At 62.4% G+C, this 21,266-nt stretch overlaps 1 protein-coding gene across 1 annotated transcript in view; it reads left to right on the plus strand.

Annotated features, from left to right (window-relative positions):
- Positions 1-838: 838 nt before the first annotated feature.
- HMCN2 (hemicentin 2) overlaps positions 839-21,266 on the plus strand; it is a gene marked incomplete at its 5' end in the record, with an annotated part of 37,337 nt that continues 16,909 nt past the window's right edge. The window contains 34 exons of the mRNA XM_082009059.1: positions 839-1,073; positions 2,028-2,098; positions 3,029-3,187; positions 3,438-3,560; positions 4,105-4,276; positions 4,629-4,735; positions 4,929-5,049; positions 5,145-5,408; positions 5,575-5,719; positions 6,006-6,127; positions 6,222-6,494; positions 6,598-6,739; positions 7,621-7,748; positions 8,000-8,113; positions 8,266-8,415; positions 9,122-9,316; positions 9,654-9,749; positions 10,127-10,251; positions 10,540-10,684; positions 10,827-10,939; positions 11,203-11,359; positions 11,568-11,730; positions 13,234-13,361; positions 13,512-13,620; positions 13,957-14,126; positions 14,705-14,800; positions 14,909-15,085; positions 17,917-18,036; positions 18,204-18,365; positions 18,718-18,999; positions 19,601-19,768; positions 19,917-20,030; positions 20,217-20,303; positions 20,809-21,000. Of these exons, the coding sequence (XP_081865185.1) occupies positions 839-1,073; positions 2,028-2,098; positions 3,029-3,187; positions 3,438-3,560; positions 4,105-4,276; positions 4,629-4,735; positions 4,929-5,049; positions 5,145-5,408; positions 5,575-5,719; positions 6,006-6,127; positions 6,222-6,494; positions 6,598-6,739; positions 7,621-7,748; positions 8,000-8,113; positions 8,266-8,415; positions 9,122-9,316; positions 9,654-9,749; positions 10,127-10,251; positions 10,540-10,684; positions 10,827-10,939; positions 11,203-11,359; positions 11,568-11,730; positions 13,234-13,361; positions 13,512-13,620; positions 13,957-14,126; positions 14,705-14,800; positions 14,909-15,085; positions 17,917-18,036; positions 18,204-18,365; positions 18,718-18,999; positions 19,601-19,768; positions 19,917-20,030; positions 20,217-20,303; positions 20,809-21,000 (5,125 nt within the window). The remainder of the gene's footprint in view (positions 1,074-2,027; positions 2,099-3,028; positions 3,188-3,437; positions 3,561-4,104; positions 4,277-4,628; positions 4,736-4,928; positions 5,050-5,144; positions 5,409-5,574; positions 5,720-6,005; positions 6,128-6,221; positions 6,495-6,597; positions 6,740-7,620; positions 7,749-7,999; positions 8,114-8,265; positions 8,416-9,121; positions 9,317-9,653; positions 9,750-10,126; positions 10,252-10,539; positions 10,685-10,826; positions 10,940-11,202; positions 11,360-11,567; positions 11,731-13,233; positions 13,362-13,511; positions 13,621-13,956; positions 14,127-14,704; positions 14,801-14,908; positions 15,086-17,916; positions 18,037-18,203; positions 18,366-18,717; positions 19,000-19,600; positions 19,769-19,916; positions 20,031-20,216; positions 20,304-20,808; positions 21,001-21,266) is intronic.

Raw genomic sequence — 21,266 nt, forward strand, 5'->3', positions numbered from 1 at the left:
GTCCCTCTGGGGGGGAGTTGAGCAAGAGCAGAACATCCCCCCGGAGCGGCCATGAGCTCAGCGCTCCGCTTCGAGGGGAGCCAGGAAAAGCTCCGCCGCTCCCGGCCAAGGGCTGCCGCTCCCGGCCAAGGGCTGCCTTTCCCGGACCTTGTGCCGGCTCTGGCTTGTTCCGCGCTTTGCGTGGCTGTTTGCTCCCCGTTCCCAGGGCGGCCGTGCTGGGGAGCCCACCCGAGCCCCCCCAGAGCCCCTTGTCCCCTCTCAGCCCCTTTGCGGACCCCTATTCCAGGGAGGGCCCTTTGCCTGGCAGAGGGGGGGTTGCTTCCTCGGGGTCCCTTTCGCAGCTGGCTCTCCTCCCCCCTGCCGTGGGTTTGGCAGGGCTTCCCCGCAGGCGCTCAGCTGCGAGCCCCCGTGTCCTCCCCTAACCCCCGGCTCCCCCCGGCAGAGCGAGGGGCTCTCTGAGCCGGGGGGGGGGTGTCAGGGCCGGAGAGGGGGCCTGGGCAGTGTTTCTGACAATCCTGTGGGCTGCAGGACCTACTTCCCAATCCCCGCATCCCCACCCCGGCTTCCTCCAGCCCCCACCCACTTCCCTGCCTCGCCGCTGGCTCCAGAAGTCCTGTTTTCCTTCCCACCCTCCCAGAAGTTGGACGCTGGAGGAGCAGGTCCGCAGCTGCGGGTGGCTGGGCGTCCCCCGGCCGGGGTCCCCGCTCCGTCCCCACCGCCTGTGGCCCCTTGTACCCTGTGTCCCTCCCCGGCGCAGGGAGGGTGCCCAGGGGGTCTGGAGGAAGGAGCAGGGCGAGGACAGAAGGGGTGTCCCCAGCACCTGAGGGTCTCCCGCATGATGCCACCCCATGGAGGGGTGTTTGTGGGTCTCTGGCTGCTGCTGGCCCCCAGCCTTGCCGAGCCCCACCCTGGCACTGGAGGAGCCACCCTGGCCTTCGTCTTCGACATCACCGGCTCCATGTACGACGACCTGGTGCAGGTGATGGACGGGGCCTCGCGCATCCTGGAGCGGACGCTCAGCAGGAGCACGAAGCCCATCAGCAACTACGCACTGGTCCCCTTCCACGACCCAGGTACGGCTGGGACGGGGTGAGGGCACGCGTCCCGCTGGGGGACGGGGCTGTGAGGAGCTGGGGTGCAGTTCTGGCCGACTTTGGGGCTGAAGTGTGCACTTCCCCAGTGCCTGCGCTGTCCCTTCTCCCCATTTTTAATGCCCTGGTGACCGCTGCGGTGGGGATGGCAGCGCAGGATGAGCCGTGGCTTGAGGGCATGGTGCTGGCTGGGGACTCCCATCCCCAAGCCACCCTGCGGGCACAGGACAAGCTGTTTCTCACCAGATTAATCCCAGTGATGCTGGCACCCACTTGTGGGTGGCTCTTCTACTTCCAGCCTGTTCCGATCTCCCCAGTCTAATCACAGGGGGGCATTTCTATACAAGTCCACAACGTGCTTCCAAAAAAACAGTTGCCTCAAAAAAAACACCACTTGCTAAAAGGTTTTGATAATTTACTGCAATACCAGAATTATTTCTTTCTGTCCCGATCTTTGCCTTGGGATTTTTGTGTACAGTCATAAATAGCAGCTGGTCTCCAAAAAAGCCCCAGCTCCCTACATGGAGGGTGGGACAGAGGCTTTATTTTCAGCAGAAACACTGAGTTTGAATGAAAATTGCTGGAGCCGGACAGGGAAGGAGGCAGAGGCAGTAAATGGGTTTCTGCATTGCTTTGCTGGGAGCCTCCCCCAGCAGAAAAGGGTGCTGGGTTTGCAGCTCGCCCTGGCTGGGAGCACCCGGTGTGTTGGGGAGTGCTTTCCCAGGGCAGGCTGTGCCCCTGGGCACAGGGCTGATCTGCCCAAATCCTCCTCTCGCTCGCTGCCGAGCCAGGGTAGGTGCTGAACCCCAACTCTTGTGGGTCCCGTAAGGGTGCCTAAGCTGGGGCGGGTGCTTGGGAGCGCTGGCAGCGTGGCACCGGTGGTGGCTGGTGCCGGCGGTTGGGGAGGCTGAGGCGGTGGTGCTGGTGTGTTTGCAGAGGTGGGACCTGCCACCCTCACCGCGGACCCCCGGCTCTTCCAGCGGCGCCTGCAGGAGCTCCACGTCCAGGTAAGGCATCCACGGCTGGCTTGGTGCGTGGCCCTCGGCATGCGGGGGGACACCCTGCCCTGGGTCCTGGGAGCAATCCCTGCTCCCCTCCAGGGCTGGAGTCCCCCGGGAGTGTGGCAGGGGGTCGGGGCTGAGCTGGGCTTGCTGGGGGCTGACCACGCCGGGGTGGGAGCAGAGAGGGTGGGTGACGCTGGCACCGTGCCCCAGGCTCCCGCGATGGGGCAGAGCACTCTCAGTTCACAGCTCTTGTCCCAGCGTGGGAATGCTTTCCCCAGGAGAGTTTGCACAGTCTCCATGGAATCAGGAATCTCTTCTACAAATGCTGTTTGAAAATCATTTGAGTTGTTTTATTTTTTATTTTTTAAACGATTTCAGCTGTATTCTGCCAGCTGAAATGCTCTCTGGGAGGTTAATCATGCTCCCGCCTGGCATCCCGTGCATTGCTAAATCCCTGTGGCTTTTCCCTTCAGTTGCAGCTGTGTTTTGGCAGGAGGTGTAAAGCTGCGGCTGCAAATCATTTCACAGCCCTTGGGGGTGCAAAGCCCCGTGGAAGCGGGAGCTGGACCTCGCTGTGCCTCTGCGCTTGCCTGGGGAGGCTGGTTCTGCTGCCACGTGGGGGCTGATGGGCTGGGGTGGGCACGAATGTGCCTGCTAAAGGCATTCGTGGGAAGCCAGCAGCTTCTGTCAGTCTGGATCCCCAAATGGGTGGTTTAATCATCATTAGTGGTGCGACAGGGACGGGTCCTTGTGATCCTGCGTGTCCCTGCGGTACCATCACGCTGCCCTGGCTGCGCTTGGGCTGACTCCAGAGACCTGGTGCAATTCCTCCCCATGAGCAGACCCTGGCTGGGATCCTGCCGGGAGCCCAGCAGGGAAGGGCTGAGCACTGGGTGGCTCGGTGCCTGCACTACGTCCCTCTGTGTGCCGCAGGGTGGAGGCGACTGCCCGGAGATGAGCGTGGGAGCCATCAGGCTGGCCGTGGAGGTCTCACACCCCGGCTCCTTTGTCTACGTCTTCTCGGATGCTCGGGCCAAGGACTACGAGCAGCAGGAGGAGCTGCTGCGGCTGCTGCAGCACAAGCAGACCCAGGTGAGCGGTGCCGCTCGCCGGCCTCAAGTGAGAGCCGGCTTGGGAGGATGCTGTGGCAGCACAACGGCAGTTTCTGGCAGTGAGCCGCAGCAGTAAACCCCACTGTGTTGCCTGTTAATGGGGTGAATTTTGTGTCCCCCGGGCTGGCTCGATGTACTGGGGGCTGGTGGATGCTGTCTGCGTCCCCTCCCCGGGATGGACAGACACGCCGTGGCTGCGCGTGATGCTACGGGGACCGTTGCGGTGGCAGGTGGTGTTCGTGCTGACGGGGGACTGTGGGGACAGGAGCCACCCCGGGTACCGCGTGTACGAGCGCATCGCTGCCACCAGCTCTGGGCAGATCTTCCACCTGGACAAGCAGCGGGTGACAGAGGTGAGTGGGGAGACCTGTGGGAGCAGGACGGGGCAGCCAAGGCATGTGTGATCCCGCCCGGCTCGGCTGCTCTTATATTCTCCCTGGGGTTAATCCTTGTGCCCGAGGCACCTCCATGTTACTCTGGGGGCCCCGCTTTAGCCTGAAGCCGAAGCGAGGGCTGGAGAAGGCTGTTTGCTCTCGAGCTTGCTGCTGGGCTGCCTGTGTGATCCTTGGGATGAGCGGACTCGCCTGCCCCACAGAGGCGTCCCGGGGGCTGAGCCTGGAGCTGGGGTGCTTCTGGTGCTCTGCACCCGGGAACCGGGCGGGTGGCCTGGCCGCAGGGAGAGGAGCCTCTCTGCCCGTCCCTGTCCTTGAAGCTCTTGATCAGCGTGAAATCTTGGAGACCTGAGGAAGATCAAACTGCTTCTCTGCTCATTACTGGGCAGCATCTCCCAGCAGACCCCCAGCAACAGCCCCTGCCCAACCTCTTCCAGTTGTGTGTTTTAATGGTTTCTATTCCCATGAGCAAGCTGGGGGTTAATCCATCCTGGCATGCCCCCAGGTGCTGAAGTGGGTGGAAGAGGCCATCCAGGCCTCCAAGGTCCACTTGCTGTCCACGGACCATGAGGACGGTGGGGAGCACACGTGGCCTGTCCCCTTCGACCCTAGCCTGAAGGAGGTCACCATCTCCCTGAGCGGCCCTGCCCCAGGGATCGAGGTCCGGGATCCGGCAGGTAGGAGCCCAGGGGAAGGCAACGGGCGGGGGGCGATGCTTTGCCTCCCGGGGAGCCCCCATGTCAGGACCAACAGGAGGCTGCAGGCACGGGGATCGCCCAACCCTGCACTGAAAACTGAGATAAAAAAGCAACGAGCTGCAAAGCCCTCGCTAAGCTCCAAGTGCATCTGCTCTGCCCTCCTCCGGGGTTGGCTTTGCCTTTGCTGTTAGGAGGGTTTTCTCCGCTGCCCGGGCTGTGAGAGCTGTGCGATGGGCTCTGCACCACGGTGAGCCCTGGGGCTCCTGGCCGGCTGCAGGGACCAGGGCACGGATCCAGGTTGCCCATCCCAGAGGATCACTCGCCGTTGCAGGAAAGGTCCTTACGAAAGGCCAAGGTCTGAAGGAACTGCTCAGCATCCCCGACTCTGCCATGGTGGTGGCCGTGGAGCCCCACGAGCCAGGGACGTGGTCGGTCACGGTAGGCTGGCGGCAGACACCGCACGTCCCCTCCCCGTCCCGTGACGGGTGGTGAGCCAGCCAGGCTCGGCCAGGCGTGGGCTTTCCCCGTCCAACTCCAGCCGGGCAGAGGACGCGTGAGAGGGCTGGAAGGGGCCAGCTGCTGCCTCCCCCCTTCCCCTGCCCTCGGCGCACGCCTCTCGCTCCGCTTCCAGACCCAGAGCGGCGGCCGCCACTCGCTGAGGATCACGGGCATCAGCACCATTAATTTCCAAGCCAGCTTCTCCACCCAGCCAGACTTCGATGCCAGCCAGCCCGGGCAGCGGCCGGTGCAGGGTGAGGCTGACGCTGCCCGGCGGTGTGGATCTGTGCCCGGGCTGCTTTCAGCCGGCAACATGGCTGGGTTGGTTTTTTCCTTCCCCTCTCTCCAGGGCTGCCCATCTCCGTGGTGGTGAACTGCACCGGCCTGAAGTCGCCTGGGCACCTGCAGGAGATTGAGCTCTTCAACACCTCCGGCCATGCCCTCCTCTCGCTGCCTGCACGGCCCCTCTCCAACACCTCCTCGGGGCAGCTCTGGCTGGGCTCGCCTCTCCGTGTCCCCGCGGGTGACTTTCTGCTGAAGGTGAAGGGCGAAGACGCCCAGGGCCACCCCCTGCACCGCCTCTCTGGGGTCACCTACACCAGCGTGGTCCCCGGTGAGTGGTCCCTGCGCTCCTCAAGGGTGCTGAGAAGGGACCAGAGGCTCCAGAGCTGCCTCTGCTTCGGTTTCTGCCTGGGTGTTTTTTCATCCTGCTTCCCAGTGCTGTCCTTGGGGAGCTCCCGAGGAGCATTATACGTGTGCATGTCCCCAACTACTTCCAGGTCTACCCGAAGTGAACATCTCCAGCAAGATCCAGGCTTACAACCACGAGCCACAGCTGATCTCCTGCTCTGCACGGAGCGAGGTCCCTTTCCGCCTGCAGCTCAGCCGCGGTAGGATGAAGCTCGGGGAAGAGCGGCTCTTCGGGTGAGCTTCTGGTTTGGCCCGTTGGGCTCCATGATGGACCCGTGTGGGCAGCAGCAGCAGCCCCCCGAGCTGTGCTGGCCATGGGCATGCTGTGTGCTGGCTGGGTGCCTGCAAGTTCCGAGTATCCCAAGTCAGCAGAGGAAAATCACGAGGGACGTGTCTGCGGGGGGTGGGGGTGCACCCCTTTGCCTAACCGAGATGGAAAAAAGTCCCAGGGATTTGGAGCAGAGTGGTGGCATGGTAGCCCCAGGGTGGGGGTGACCCCGTAGTCTCCCCCTTTTTGTAGGAGTTCCGGGAACGTCAGCTGGTTGATCCCTGGGGCGTCCAAGAGCGATGAGGGGTTTTACGAGTGCACGGCCACGAGCAATGTCGGGGCGACGCGCGCTCGCGCCTACGTCTCCGTCTCAGGTGGGGACCGCTCGTGCCAGGCCCCGGTGCCCGCGAGTCTCTGGGCCTGTGGCTGGACATGGGCTCATTTCACCCCGGCGTGCGGTGTTTGCAGAGCCGCCGCCCCGTCTCATAGCCCCCGGCAACATCACGGCTTCACCGGGCCAAGACGTGGTCATGTCCTGCCCGGTTCTGGGCAACGTGCCCTACAACCTGACGTGGAGCTGGGACGGGAAGGCGGCACAGCCGGGGGACGGCCGGACCAGGCTCCTGCAGAACCGCTCGCTGGAGATCAGCCGCGTGCAGCCGGCGGACGGGGGCCTGTACGAGTGCGTTGCGCGCAACGCCCACGGCGCTGCCGCCGCTTCCCTGTGGCTCTTCGTCCAGGGTAGGCTCTGCCCCGGGTGGGACCCTGGCCCGGGGCATGCCTTGCCCTGTGGGCAGGCAGTGGTGGCCCCCGGGGGGCTGAGCCCCTCTCCAACCCCGTGCAGAGGCGCCGCGGGTGAAGGTCGACGCCGGCCCCCAGCGTTTCGGCAGGGGCCAGGAGCTGCGGCTGAACTGCACGGCCGGGGGCCACCCCCCGCCCCACACCGCCTGGAAGCGCTGGGGCCGGGCGCTGGAGCAGGACGAGAGGTAACCTGCGGGGACCTGGGTGCCGTCATCCCCCCCGTCCCACCGGGGACGGCGCTCCCCTCGCAGGGATGCAGAGGCTGAGGGAGAGGGGCTCGGGGCTGCCCGTAGCTCTGGAAGGAGGAAGGCACTGCAATATCCCCAACCCATCGCCTGAGATGGATGGCGTGCTCCTGTTGCAACAGGACGAGGGGTGACGGTTTTAAACTAAAAGAGGGCAGATTTAGACTAGATCTAAGGAAGAAATTTTTCACAGTGAGGGTGGTGAAACACTGGCCCAAGTTGCCCAGAGAGGTGGTAGACACCCCATCCCTGGAACCATCCCAGGTCAGGTTGGACTCTGAGCGACCTGCTCTAGTTGAAGATGTCCCTGGTCACTGCAGGGGGCTTGGACCAGATGGCCTTGAAAGGTCCCTCCCAACCCAAACCGTGCTATGAGTCTATGACATTTATTTTTAAACCTTCATGCCTTATCCAGGTCACCGTCCCTGCTGAGCGGGGCTTGAGGTGCTTTGCACGCCCGGCGTGTGCTCAAGTCTCAAAATACTCCTTGTGCTTCCCCTTAATTTCTTCTGCTTTTTGGCTTCCACCTCCCTGCCCGTGTCAGGCTGTGAGTGCTGGAGTGGACTTTGGAGAAAGACTTTTTTTTTTTTCACTTTGGAGATGAAAAAGCCCAATTCTCAACACTTTTCCCTGGTTCAAGGCAATGTCCTTCCCTGTAGCAGCTAATGGAGCTGGCTTTAAGTGCTAACCCACATCTATCAAACGCCCAGCGCTTACCACGTGTGCAGGATGGCCCTAAGCCCGCTCACTCATTTCAACACATTTTTCACCAGCTCTGTTTTTACAGGGCTCATTTCTCCCTCTCTCCCCGTTTGCCGTAGGGTTTTCACGGATGCTCAGGGTACCCTGCACATCAGGGCTGCCATCCCAGAGGATGCGGGGAATTACAGCTGCTACGCCGGCAGCGCGCTGGGCTGGGACGAGCAAGTCATCACCCTGGAGTTCACCGGTACCCGCTCTCCGCCGGCCAGCGGCGTGCCGGGCAGGGCCCGGGCTCGGAGCTGCCGTAGGAGGGATTTGTTATCTCTCCTTGCTGTCCCTTGGCCGCCGGCCGGGACCTCGCGGCGTGCGAGCGATGGGCTGGGGCTGTCGGTGATGGGGGGGGGTGGCTGCCAGGGCTCCGGGGTCCCCTCGGAGTGAACGGCACCAGGCGCGACGCCGCAGGGGGTCACCGAGGCCGTCTCTCTCCCCGCGGTGCAGAGCCTCCTGCCATCCTGGCAGTGACGCCTAGCCTGAAGGCGCTGGCGGGAGAAGACGTCATCCTGGAGTGCTGGGTTTCGGGGGTGCCCCCACCCCACATTGTGTGGTACAAAGGTGAGACGGGGATGGACCTGGGGAGCGAGACCCTCCGCCCGCCGGGGCCCTCCGCGCCCCCGCAGGGACATCGCATGCGGGGTCCCCTGGACCGACGGCGGGAGGGACCCCCGGAGGCTCCCGGGGCGCTGACGCGGGGGGTCTCGGGGCAGGCGAGCAGGCGGTGGCGGCGTTCCCACCCGGCACGCAGCGTGCCGTCCTGCGGCTGCAGGCGGCGCGGGAGGAGGACGCGGGGCAGTACGTCTGCGAGGCTCTCGGTGAGGCTGGCGTCGCCTTCGATGGCACCGTGCTGGACGTGGGGTGTAAGTCTCTGCCCTCCCTTCGGGTGCCACCGAGTGCTCAAGCCTATCTCCACCGCTCTCCCTCCCGCCTCAGCTCCCACTTGCTGCTTCCCAAGGCTCCTCTTGCCCCCAGCCCCCCGCTTTCCCGATGTGGGGGTGCCAGTCCTCAGTACGAGGAGACTGAAGCCTGGTGGGATTTCCAAAGGTCAGGGGTGGGGGAGAGGCTCAAGAAGTGGCAGAAGGCTGGTGCAGATGCTATTGCCTGGGACACGATGCCTTAGGGCAAGACTGGGGGTGCAAAGTGCAATTAGTGGGGTTAGTGGAGGCGGGGGCCGGCTTCTGTGTATCCGAAAATCCAGGTGCCCCAAGCGATGCTTAGGGCTTCTCACCAGAGGCAGAAGGGACGGAAGAGCCGGGGGAGGAGGCGAGGAGGTGCAGAGCGGGGACAGTAAGGCTTGAAGCAGTTAAAGGTGGAAAAGTGCAGGAGGTTTTGCAGAGCCGGGGGGATGCTGAGTGTAACTGGGAGGGATGAAAACTGCGATGGCTGGAAGAGCTTTGGGAAAACACCGAACGCTTTAAGTCAAGCTCCTAACTTTCCAGCGCACCTGGCTTGCGGGTTTTGCAGCCCCGTCTCCCCTCCGGGCTTGTCTGTGTGCAGAGCCCGCTACAGGGAAAGCTGGGGGTGTCAGACCTGCCTGAGCCCCTTCTCCGCTGCTCTCTCCTCCAGCCGCCCCTCACTTTCCCGAGCCCCTGGGGGACGTGGCGGTTGAGGTCGGGGAGAGCGTGAGGCTGCTGTGCCACGTCGAGGGCTCTCCCCCGCCACGGGTCGCCTGGTCCCGGCAGGACGGGAAGCCCGTGACGGGCTGGCACGGGCCCCGTGGTGTTTCCAGCCAGCTGGAGGCTGCCGAGCTCCTCATCGACAGTAAGAGAGCTGAGCGCGCAAGCGTGCGTTGGCGTGGCGGAGAGCACGGGCGCGCATCCCGCCCGGGTGCTCTACCCCTGCCCGCTGCAGGCTGGTGTCCCAGCGGTGGCATTAGCCCCCGTGCCCACTCTTCGTGGGGTAGGAAATCATTGACGTAGTGGGTTTATTTGCACTTTTCACTTGTGCAAGCTTACCTGTGCTGTAACAGCCTGCAAGCACTGCAGGGTCTCTCCCCGTTGGAGGCAGTGGGGGGGGGGGGGTGGGTGTCACCCATCCTGGAGTTTGCTCGGGCTCTCCGGCCCCAGCAGGCTCAGGCTTCTCCCTTGCCGTGCTGCAGGCGCCTCGCTGGATGACCAAGCTGTGTACATCTGCGAAGCCCAGAACGAGTTTGGGAAAATCCAAGCGGAGGTCAAGCTCATGGTCACCGGACACGGTTTGCTTTTATGTGCTTTTGTTGGTGTATCGATCCCCGCTGCTGCCAGCAGCGGCTGTGCCGGTGGTGAGAGCGCAGCAGACCCGTGCAGCCACGTCTGCTCCTGAGCCAGCCGTGGTGAATGCTCAGCAAACACCCCCCAGCGCAGGGTTTGGATAATGCCCTTCCTTCTCTTTGCCTTAACGCACTGACACGTGCTTGAACCCAAACTGGAGACAAATATCCTCAAATTCTTGGGGGAGCTGAATGTCAGAGCTGGCTTGTGCTGAGCCAAGGCCTGGACCTTGGAAGAAAGGCGATCCAGATCTGTTCTCCTGAGCATTCCCGGACAGTTTATCTCAAATTAGTAAAGTTTCCCTTTCTCCTCTTTCAAGCAGCCCCAGAAATAGCTCTTGCATCCCCTGTGGTCCACGCGCTCCCAGGCCAGCCTGTGTCGCTGCCCTGCGTGATCCTGGCCGGGAGGCCGTTCCCAGCCCGCCGCTGGCTGAAGGACGGGCAGCCGGTGAGGCTTCCGTGCCTGCGGGATGGTGGATGCGTGGGTGGGTTGGCAGCCCCTGCGGCGGGGGCTTTGCTGCAGGACGGGTGCCCCGACCACCTGGGGCCAAAGCTGCTGGTGAAAGATGCCAGGGGAGCGTTTGGGCTGGGAGGGTAACGTGTGTTTATCACCACATCAGCGTGTTCCTACTGCTCAAGGATCAGTTTCTAGAGACGCCCCAAAGACACAGCGATACAGTAAAGTTTGACCCCCCCCCTCCAGCTGTCCCGCTTTCTGCTCTCTGCCCGTGCTCAGGTAGCCCCAGGCGGCCGCTACTCCGTCCGCGCTGACGGGAGCCTGCACGTGGACCAGGCGTCGCAGCGGGACGCGGGGAGGTACGCCTGTGAGGTGACCAACGCCCTCGGCTCGCACAGGCAGGACGTGTCCCTGGTCATCCACGGTGAGCGGCAGGGTGCCGGGCGTCCCCGCGCTGTGGGGCGCAGGGGCGGGTGCTCTCTGCGCTTCTTAAGCAGCCAAGCGCCGTGCTCTTTAGCGGACACGGTCCTGGCCGTGCCAGGTGAGGTGCTTCTCTCCCTTCCTAGTTCCTCCCAGCATTGAGCTTGGCCCTGTCCTCGTCACCGCCACCGAGGGAGCAGCTGTCACCCTGCGGTGCCATGCCACTGGCGTGCCCCCCCCGACTGTCACCTGGGCAAAGGTAGGTGACAGGGACAGGCAGGCTGCCATCCCCCTGCCAGCCAGGCTGTGGGTCACCCTCGGGTGTGGGGTAACGTGTTTGGAGGGGACGTAGCTCACCAGCGTGGCTGTGGCTGCCCAGGGAGCTGGCACTGAGTGCCCTGGGAAGCTGGTACCAGGAGGGAGCTTGCTCTGGTGGGTCCAGAGCCCCTTCTTGCTTCTGAGATGCTCAGCCTGTGGGATAGTCTCTGCTGTCTGTCTTCCTCCCCTCCCTCTCCTCTGCAGGGCACAGAGCCCATCTTGCCGAGCCCACACTACCATCTCAACCCCAATGGGACCCTCCTCATCCCTTTGCCCTCCCCTGGAGACGCTGGGACCTACTTCTGCACAGCTACCAACGCAGCAGGCTTCTCCAGCCGGGAGGTGCAGCTCTCCGTCAGCAGTGAGTGCCCGGGATGGCCCCAGCACCAGCTCCCAGTAAAGCAGCTCTGGAGGGTGGCTAGCTGGGAGAGCACGATCTGGGGACTCTCCTCGCTCCCTTGGGCTACCTAGCCAGGTGCCAGATGGGTTTGCAGGATGGGAAGAGCAGCGATGAGGGCTGTGGGGCACCTGAAGTGTTCCCGCACCAGCTGTGCTCCCTCTCCACCCAGCAAAGCCCAGGATCAGTGTGAATGGATCGCAGGTGTCGGACCCCATAACCATCCTGGCTGTGCTTGGGCAGGAGACCACCCTACCCTGCGAGGTTCAAGGTTATCCCCCTCCCTTGGTGGTGTGGACCCGGGAGTCCCAGCCGCTGCCTCTCGCCACCGCGAGGTAAGGAGAGTTGTGGGTGCCGGGGCCGTGAACTCCTGGGACTCTGTGCCTCCCCAGAGGGATGTCAGGCCCAGGAAGGGAATCAGCTGCTTGGTGGGGAGACACAAAGGGCATCCTTGGCATCAGGTGGCTGATGCTCAATGCTCTGGCAGGACCCAAGGCAGCATTAGCTCCGCTCTCCAAAGAGAGTGGAGCAAGAGCCACCAGGCTTTTTTTCCATCATACAAACATCTGCTGGGATGGAGCAGCTGCTCCCAACCCTTCGCGCGCCCGCCCTGGACACAGGGCTGGGGTTGGGAAGGGAAGGCGGCTCCAGCGCAGCTGCCCGGCCCCGCTCGCCCATCTGCCTTCGTGCGCATTCCTGCCTTGTGCCGTCACGGTGCTGGAGGCAGCGAGGCCAAGGACGCGCCTGGGGATGGCGGATCCCTGCGGGAGGTGGTGGACTGGGGCTTGATGCTGCTCCGCACCCAGGTGGCTGCAGGACACCAGGGAGGAGGAGGAGGAGGAGAGCCGTGTGGGGCGGAGGACGGGCAGCCAGGGATGCTGGGGGTGCTGCAGCCTCCGCTGCCCCTCACAGCCTGCATGTTGGGGTGACTTCATGGGCTTTAGGCATTGAAATGCTCCTGGGCCCAGGTTGGCAGAAACACAGTTGTGAGCCCAGCGGTAGCTGTGTCTGCACTGGGATGTGGCTTTAAAGGCCACTTCTGTTCCCATGGGTGACTTTTGGAGGGCCAAATTCACTTGTCGATGGTGTTGAGGCTGATGGCAGCCATGGAACAGTCATTTAATGCAATTCAATGGGAGAAAATAACCTGGAGAGTGGTTGGATACGTGTTTTTCAAGTGTCTTGGTCTTCCCCCTTGGAAGTAAGTCATGCTTTCTCATTACATTAGCACCATGCTGGAAGGGGCTCCCTAAAATGATGGGCCTGGATCTTCGGGTTAATCACTTCTTGCCCTGCACCTGAGGGTTGCTGTGGCCTGGGGAAGCAGGAAGGCATCTTGGGTTTGCCCTTCTTGAGGGACTTTGTTGCCTTGTCGTTCTTGTCTGGTTTACCATGGCTGCTGGTCTGTGGGACCTGTGCTGCTCCCCACATCTCAGCTGGCTTGTCCTCACATGCCTGGGTAATTTATGGGAGCACACCAGGAATCTGCAGCCGTGGGCTGAGATGATGTTATGCCTGTGAGCACAGACAGCGCTGGGAGCGAGAGCCATGGCCAGCTCCAGCTGCAGGGGCTGTGCTCCGTGGGGAGACCTGTCCCCCTTCATCCCCCCGGGTGGGTGGCTTGTGCCACTGCCTCGTGCTGAGCTCGCGCAGGAGCTAAGCAAAGGGGATTTGCACCCGTGGACAGCTCTGCCATGCTCCTTGCAAGGGAGGTGGCCCTGGGGACCTTCTCTTGACTCTCTCAAGGCGGTGGTGGGCTCTCAGCCTTTAGCTCCTGCCCAGGGGTAGGTAATGGATGACACAGCTGTTCCTCCCAACCAGCTTTTCTGTCCCCCAAGCTACAGCATCCTCCCTACGGGGTCCCTCCGGCTGGCTGAGCCCCAGGTGACGGACACCGGCCTCTACACTTGCACGGCCACGAACGCCGCAGGGAACGCCTCGCTCAGCTACAGCCTGCGCGTCCAAGGTCCGCGTCCGCTGGTTAAAATGCTCCTGCCGTGGGCTGTGGGTCTTAATGTACCACCGGGGTCCTGCACCCTCCAAGTCCTTGGCTGCTCCCACATCCCTGTGCCAGGGTCCGAAGGTGGTCCCCGCCTGAGGTCCCCTTTGCCCCCAGCTCCCCCCCAGCTGCTGATCGGGGATGGGGAAAGCCACCTGACGGCTGTCGCCAACACCTCCCTGAGGATTCGCTGTCGTGCCACGGGCATCCCCACACCCCGGATCCAGTGAGTGCTGCAGTGGTGGGTCCTGCCCACGCTCCCCTGAGCTCGGGGCTGTGTAAGTCCCGGGGGTGCTCTGCAGCCTGGCGTGCAGAGGTTGGCATGGGAGCTCATGATGGGTGATGGGGACCTCCGGCTTAGGGTGTCCCTTAGGATGGGAGGCATCCTTGCCCCGGGATCCTGCTCTGCCCAGTGATCTGGGCACTGCCAGTCTCTTTCCAGGTGACAAGGGGACAGTCCTTGCTGCCAGCACCTGCCTGTTCACCGCTATGGTGGGCAGAAGCAGGGGGTGGGTGGTGGCAGGACAGGCCAAGGACTTGCTGCCTGTCCCCTTCCTCACAGGTGGCTGAAGGATGGGCATCCGCTGGGCGAGCGGGACGGTGCGGTGGTGTCCGAGGACGGTGGGACTCTGCTGATCGCCCGCGTGGGGCTTGGTCACGAAGGGGTCTACATCTGCCAGGGCAGCAACTGGGCAGGGGTGGCCCAGGTGGAGGTGCAGATTTCAGTGCAAGGTGAGCGCAGCGTCCTGGGGGAGACCCACCATCTACCCCATGTGTCAGGGAGAATGTGGCTGGCCAAAAGGGTGGCCAAGAACACCTTGGCCCTGCTTTTTGGGAGGTGTAGGGTCACTAGCTTGATCTGTTGGGATCTTGCCTGTTGCCAATGAGGCTGAGAGCTGATGGCCACTGACACCGTGGTAAACCGTAACACCCATCCTTGACGGGTGCTTCCTGGTGGAGGGTCTAGCCCCAGCCCCGTTTCCCCCCTGGCCAGAGCACCTCTCGGTCAGCTTCGCAGGATGTGATGCTGAAGTGCCGGGTGAGAAACCAGGCAGGGAGTGGAGATCCCTGCCCGGGAAGGATGAATATCTCGCTGGGGCAGGGAACAAATCTGCTAGCTGACTCAGGGAGCAGCAGTGGCACCATGTGGCGATGTGGTCCCCTCCCAAAGCGGGGAGCAAGCCCTGGCCCCTGCTCTCCCAGGACTCGGTGTGTGCCGAGAGCCCCCGGTGAGCCCGGCTGTGCCCCGTGGCGCTGCACTGCGCAGCTTGGGCCACGCGGAGCCGATGACTGTGCGTGCTGGGTTGCAGTGCCTCCGAACATTGAACCCAGCGCGGTGGACCTGGCCATCCTGGAGAACGGCACGGTGTCCCTGGAGTGCCTGGCCTCGGGGCTGCCTGCTCCAGGTGAGCCGGTCCGCTCCCTCGCCTCTTGCCCTGGGGCTCTCCCTGGGTGCCCTTGGTGAGAGGGGCAGCAGCGTCGCTCCTCACAGCTCACTCGCTGCTTCCCTCCAGGCATCGCCTGGTACAAGGGGCACGAGCAGCTCTCGGCCAGAGCGGGCCGGACGCTATCCAGGGATGGGAAGCGCCTGGAGATCCAGCACGCCCGGCTTTCCGATGCCGGCAGCTACCGCTGCGTGGCCTCCAACGTGGCTGGTGTCACGGAGCTCTGGTACAGCCTGCAGGTGACCGGTGAGTCCGCGGTGAGCAGGGGACAGCCTGCGGCTGCCTGAGAGCTGCGTGCTTGTTCCCCGGCACCTCTCATGTGTGCTTGGGACCGGCGGGGCTGTCCCTGCCCTCGGGACGCGTCCCTGGAAGATGGCCTTAGGAGAGCCCCGTTTGCAATTCCGGCCATGCAACCTCCTGCGTTTGTCCCAAAGAATGTGCTAGAAAACCATGGTCCCATGGATGGGTATTGCCCGGTCCACACCGTGGTACCTCCTACCCACCCTGTCCCTTCTGCACCCTGCCGCTCCTGGCGAGGTTTCTCTGCCCCCCGCAGTGCCCCCGCGGATCACAGCTGGCCCCAGCCCCCTCACCGTGGTGGTGAACGAGCCGGCGACGCTGGAGTGCGATGCCACGGGGACCCCGGCGCCAGTGCTGCTGTGGCTGAAGGACGGCAATCCGGTGCCCACCACGGTGGCGGGTGGCCCACAGGTGAGGCAGCTCCTGATGGAGGGGGTGAGCACTGGGGACGTCCCTCCCAGGAAGATGCTCCTTTTCCTTGTTCTGGCTTTTAAAAAAACGATTGCTGGAGCTGAGCGGGTGCAATGCCGCCCAGACCTGCCCCATGTTTGCTCCGTGGGAGCATGGACCTGCTCAGCCCTGCGTTGGGTTTTCCTGACAAGAGGGGCATGGGTGGGCAGAGGGTCCCCAGGATGCGATGGGGACGGGCTCAAGGCAGGCTTATGCCCACCCATCCCTGTTCCTGCATGCTGGCTTGCAGCCCAGCTGCCTGTGAATTTCTCTGATTTCGTGCTCATCTGGGCTCTTCCTGCCTCTTGGGGAAGCACAGATCCTCTCCGGCGGGCGCACGCTGTCCCTGCCCGCTGCTCGCCTCCAGGACTCGGGGACATACACGTGTGTAGCCAGCAGTGCCGTGGGGGAGGACAGACGAGAGGCTGCCCTCCAGGTGCGGCGTAAGTACCCCCGTGCATCCCCAGCCCCTTCCCACCAGCGTGGCCGTGGGGCTGGAGGCGATGCTCGGGACCAGGGGACTGCTCTGCTGTCCCTTTGCAAGCGCACAAGGCTGTGGGGGACCAGCCCTGGGGAGGGGTCCCAAAGGGGGTGGCTCAGGGAAGGTGTTGCCCTGTCGATCTGTTTTACAGTAACCCCCACCATCCTGGGCGAGGAGGAGAACGTCTCTGTCATCGTCAACCAGCCTGTGACCCTGGCATGCCTGGCCCCCGGGGTCCCCCCTCGGGGGTCCCGCTGGCTGAAGGACGGGAACTTGCTGACACCAAAGCCGGGCGTGCAGCTGTCTGCCGAGGGGACCGTGCTCCAGGTGACATTTCGGAGTGTTGCAAATGATGGGAGGGGAAACAGGGCTGTGGAGACACCCCGTTTCCCCTCCCCAACCTTGGACGAGAGTGGGTGCAGAGGGTGGGGGTGTCCCTCCCTGCCGCCTATGGCTCAGCACCATTCCCACCCCTCACGCCGGTCCCATCCCCTTGGCTTCTGCTGGCACAAATCCCCCCCACGGAGGGGCTGTCGGGGTCCAGCTCCGCTGCAGAGCGTCCTAGTGTCTGCGTGTTCCGGCAGATCGGGCGAGCCACCGCGCAGGATGCGGGCAGGTACACGTGCCAGGCCCCCGGCCGCCCGGAGAAACACTACAACCTCGGCGTGTGGGGTAAGGGCCACTGCGGCTGAAATAGCCCCTCGGGGGCAAATAGAGTGGGTGTGTATATATGCTATATTATATACGGTTTGTTTATATGTATAATATGAACTATGGGGTAGTTGTCTGGCTTGTAAAACGCTAAGCCCAAAATATTAAAGCTCTGCAAACCGATGGAGCTGGAGGTGGCAGGAAATCCCCACCAGAACGGGTGTGAGAGGGGGAAAAACCAATGGGCCTGGGGGCAGCTTTCAGGGACGATGCAGAAGAGGTGTCTTTCCAAAACGTGGGCACGAGAGTGAAAGGATTTCCTTGCCGTTGCCAGGGCTTCTCTGTCCTCTCCTTGCGCTTAGGCGGCCGCTGCAGGTATCATCCCCCTTCTCTCCCTGTGCCCGACTCGGGAGGGTGCCAGCGGTGGTTCCCGGGCTGCTGCCGGGACGGCACCGGCCGCTTTCACTCTCTTGTTTTGAGCATCCTTGTAGCCTCCCGGCCCGTTCAGCACGTCTGCAGTGCCGGGGGCTGAGCCAGGGTCTGGCTTTTCTCGGGGATGCTCTAGGCCAGTTGCTGGAAGTCCTGCAGGCGGGTAGCCAGGGAGTGGAGAAAATCCAGTTCTCCTGATCCAGGCTTGTTCCTGCGATCCCTTCCCAGGGAAATGTTTGCACGTCTGGCGTCCTGGCTCGGGTCAATTGTTTGGGTTCTGCTGTTTTTGTTTTTCAGGGGTTTCTGGGTGTTGGGGTTTTTCTTCCATAAACTGATATCCCTCATGGGAAGGAGTTACTGTTTTCCAGCCAGCTGTATTTATGAGCAACTAAGAACAGCATCCGATAATGGAAAGAGTTAGGTAACCTTCCCAGTCAGCAGCGCTTCCATTAATAAGGCTGTGTCTGGCCAAGCTGGACTTGGCCTGCCTGAGCGGCTGGAACGGGACGCTCGGTCGTCCTTTGCTGTGGGCCACGTGCAATTAAAAGCATCACTCGCTCAATAGTTGGAGAGTCGAGATTATTATTTCCACATGGAGCCAGTGCAGGGGAGTCTTGCCGGTTCTTTGTGTGGAGCCCAGCAGAGCTGCGGGGGGGTGTAGCCAGCAGGACGGAGCTCCAGCAGGACGGAGCTCTGGCGGGGAGCTGCCCCTCTCTTCTCGTCCGGTGCCATCAGCGAGCTGCTCCTTTCCTCTCGTCCCTGGCAGTGCCCCCGTCCTTCTCCTCGGCAGAGCCCGCTGCCACGTCTGTGCTGGAGGGGCAGTCCGTCAGGCTGGCCTGCGAGTGCCACGGGGTCCCCTTCCCCACCCTGAGCTGGCAGAAGGACGGTAGGACCTGCTCCTCAGCCTCATCCCTCCCCACGCATGCTGACCCACCAGACAGATGTTGGTCTCCTCGGAGCAAGGAGTGCTTTATGCTGGGCAGCGTCCAGCTTCTGGGTGGGAACTGATCTTGCTGGGAACCTGAGAGAGGCCGCCGTCCCCTTCCCCGGCAGGCGAGCCGCTCTCTGCCCAGCCCGGGAGCCCAAAGCTGGTGTCCACGGGAGGCAGCATGTTGTACATCGAGAAGGCACGGCTGGTGGACAAGGGGACATACACCTGCGAGTGCAGGAATGCCGCGGGCAGCAGCAGCAGGGAGCATCGCCTGGACGTGCACGGTGAGCCAGAGGGCCCCAGGGGACCTGTGGGGGTGGCTGAAGGTGCCATGATAGCTCTGGATGCAAGGTCCAGCTGGACCCGAAAGCTCACAGCCTTTACCTGCTTACCTGGGTGCTTTGGAAAGGATGCCGCTAGCAGCGTTAGCTTTGCCCCTCCAGCTTTCCTCGTGCCTCTAAGCTGGTTGCAGCTGATTTTCACTCCAGCAGCCCAACTGCAATAGTTGCACCCGCTTGGATTCGCTTTTGCTCTCCTGCTGCCGCTGCCCAGACCAACCATGTTTGTACATCCGCTTGCACGCGGCCGAGGGCATTGCTGCAGCATCACCTCCGCCCTGTGTCCCTCTGCCCGCAGCGCTGCCGAGGATCCAGGGCAGCAGCAAAGCCCCGAGGAAGGTTTCTGTCATCAAGGATGGTGAGACGGTCTTGGAGTGCAAGGCCGTGGGGACGCCGCCACCCACAGTGACGTGGACGAAGGACGGGCAGCCCGTGGCCGGCAGGGACGGGCTCCTGCTTACGGAGGAGGGGAGGCGGCTGCGCATCCCCAAGGCAGAGGTGGCCCACGCAGGACGCTACGCTTGCCTGGTGGCAAATGCGGCAGGGGAGGAGCAGAGGGAATTTGATGTTGTGGTGCATGGTAAGGATGTGGGATGGGGTTTGGGGGATGTGGGTGCAGGCAGGCTCCGGAGGGCAGTGATGTCCCACCGTACGTTCGACCCGGCATGAGAGCAGAGAACAACCTGACATGGAGCAGATCTTGGACAAGCCAGCCCGTAGAAGGTCTTGGGTCTGACCACAACAACTCTACATAGCTGTAGAACTGGCTCCATCAGGCAGGATTCTTCCCAGGGTCCTCAGAGCAGACCATCTCACACTGTATAAAAAGTCACCTACTTTCCAAAGACTTGGGGAAACCTCATGGGTCAAGGTCCCAAGCACTTGAGCTGGAAAAGGCCTGAGGTGGCTCAGGGTGTGTGGACAGCTTGATGTCACATCTGTAAGCATGGGCTTGGGGGTGCAGGTAGGTGGCAGATACTTGCTGTGGGTCACCTGTCCCATAATACCTTCAAAGTTGACAACTTCAGATAATGCTAATGGTCCTTCTGGGCTTGTGTCCTCGAACTATGAGCAGGAGGGTAGGAACAAGCTGGGTTTACTCAATTTGCCCCCTTTGCCTTGCTCCTCTGCTGTCTTTGGGGCTGCTTTACAAACGGATGTCCATCCTCTTCTGTCTCCAGTCCCTCCTGAATTCATTCAAGGATCAGGATTGACCACCAACGTCAGCGTGTCTCTGCATGGAGCCCTGACGCTGACCTGCGACGCCACCGGCATTCCCCCACCCACAGTCACCTGGTTCCGGGATGGCTCCTCCGTCACCTCCAGCGAGCACACGCACGTGCTTTCAGGTCAGGGATGAGGCGTGCATGCTGTGAAAGACAACGCCCCAGCGCTGATGGGTTTAATTGAGGTGGAGCTCCAGGCCTGCAGGAGCACTGCTGGGATGGGCTGGTGCCTGGATCGGGGCCCTGAGACCTCTCTGCTCCGTGCTTCCAGGGGGCTGGCTGCTGAGGCTCACCCACGCACAAGCCCAGGATGGTGGCCACTATTCCTGCCTGGCCAGCAATGTAGCTGGGGAGACCAGGAGGCATTTCCACGTGGAGGTTCTAGGTAAGGACGGGTCCCCCACCTGTGGCAGGATTCCTGGTCAGATGTCAGAGCTTCATCCCTGCAGGGACAGTCCTGAGTTAAGACTGGGCATGGTGGGAGCTGCAATGCCAGAGTCTTCTGTGCCTTAACTTGGAGGCTCGGCGAAGCTGGCCAGCTGCTGAGGTCCCCGGTGGCTTGTGTTCCTAGTTCCTCCCCACATTGAAAACGCAGGCGAAGAGGAGACCATCAAAGTGGCCGAGGGCCACTCTGCCACCTGGTCCTGCCTGGCTGTGGGTGAGCATCACGCGGGGAGCGGAGGTGGTGTGAGCAGGTGGGAGATGGGGCTCAGGGACCTGAGTCTCCCTTTGGGGCGTGGGGCAAATGGATGTCTCCAGTCGATGACATGAAAATAGCTGAAATTGGCTGAAGAGCTTTTTTAGGATAGTTTCTGGCGTTGCAGTTGGGCTGTCTGGGAAGCGCCGGGGCGGGGCCGCCCACGTGGGGACCTTGTTCCACGATGTAAGCTCCAATCTTTCCCAAACAGAGCTAAAATTCCTCTAATCTGGTTTCTCCTTTAGTGATGGGAATAATTAATCACCTCCTACTCAGGACAGTTTTCTTTCTTCTTGCTGGCTCATCCAGCAGCCCCTAAAAACCTGATCCAGATCATGATAACTTTGGATTTGGGCTGATATCCCCGCTTCCCAGAAAAGCTCCAGCACAGTGACCCCGGTCAGGCTGTGCGTACACATGGAAAAAATTTGCACGAAGGCCAAAACCTGCTTTCCACCCTGCGCAGGCAACCCGCAGCCTAAGATCACCTGGCTGAAAGACAACCACCCTCTGCCCAGCGGGGACACCTTCTCCGTCTCCCCCGATGGCTCCGTGGTCCACCTGGCCCGAGCATCCCTGTCCGACGCTGGCCGCTACTCCTGCGTGGCCTCCAGCTCCGTGGCAAATCAAACCAAGCACTACCTGCTAGATGTTTCAGGTACGAGATGCCTTTGGATGGAGGCAGAGTCTCAGGTGTGAGCAGGGAACATGGACTTGGAGGGCTTTTTAATTGCCTGCCCCAGGCAGGTGGTGAGGATCCCTTAGCCCTGCAGCCAGCAGCATAGCATGAGTTCCTGGACCTGCCAGAAAGCCCTTGTGAGACCTCCTGAAGGAACATAAAGGGCTTATCTAGTGCAGGATCCCTCTCTGATGGTGGCTGTGGGAAGGGGGAGTGTGTCTCCTGTCCCCCCCCTGTGTTTTTGG

This window comes from Phaethon aethereus, assembly GCF_964289735.1.
Source record: "Phaethon aethereus genome assembly, chromosome: 20".
Taxonomy (NCBI): domain Eukaryota; kingdom Metazoa; phylum Chordata; class Aves; order Phaethontiformes; family Phaethontidae; genus Phaethon; species Phaethon aethereus.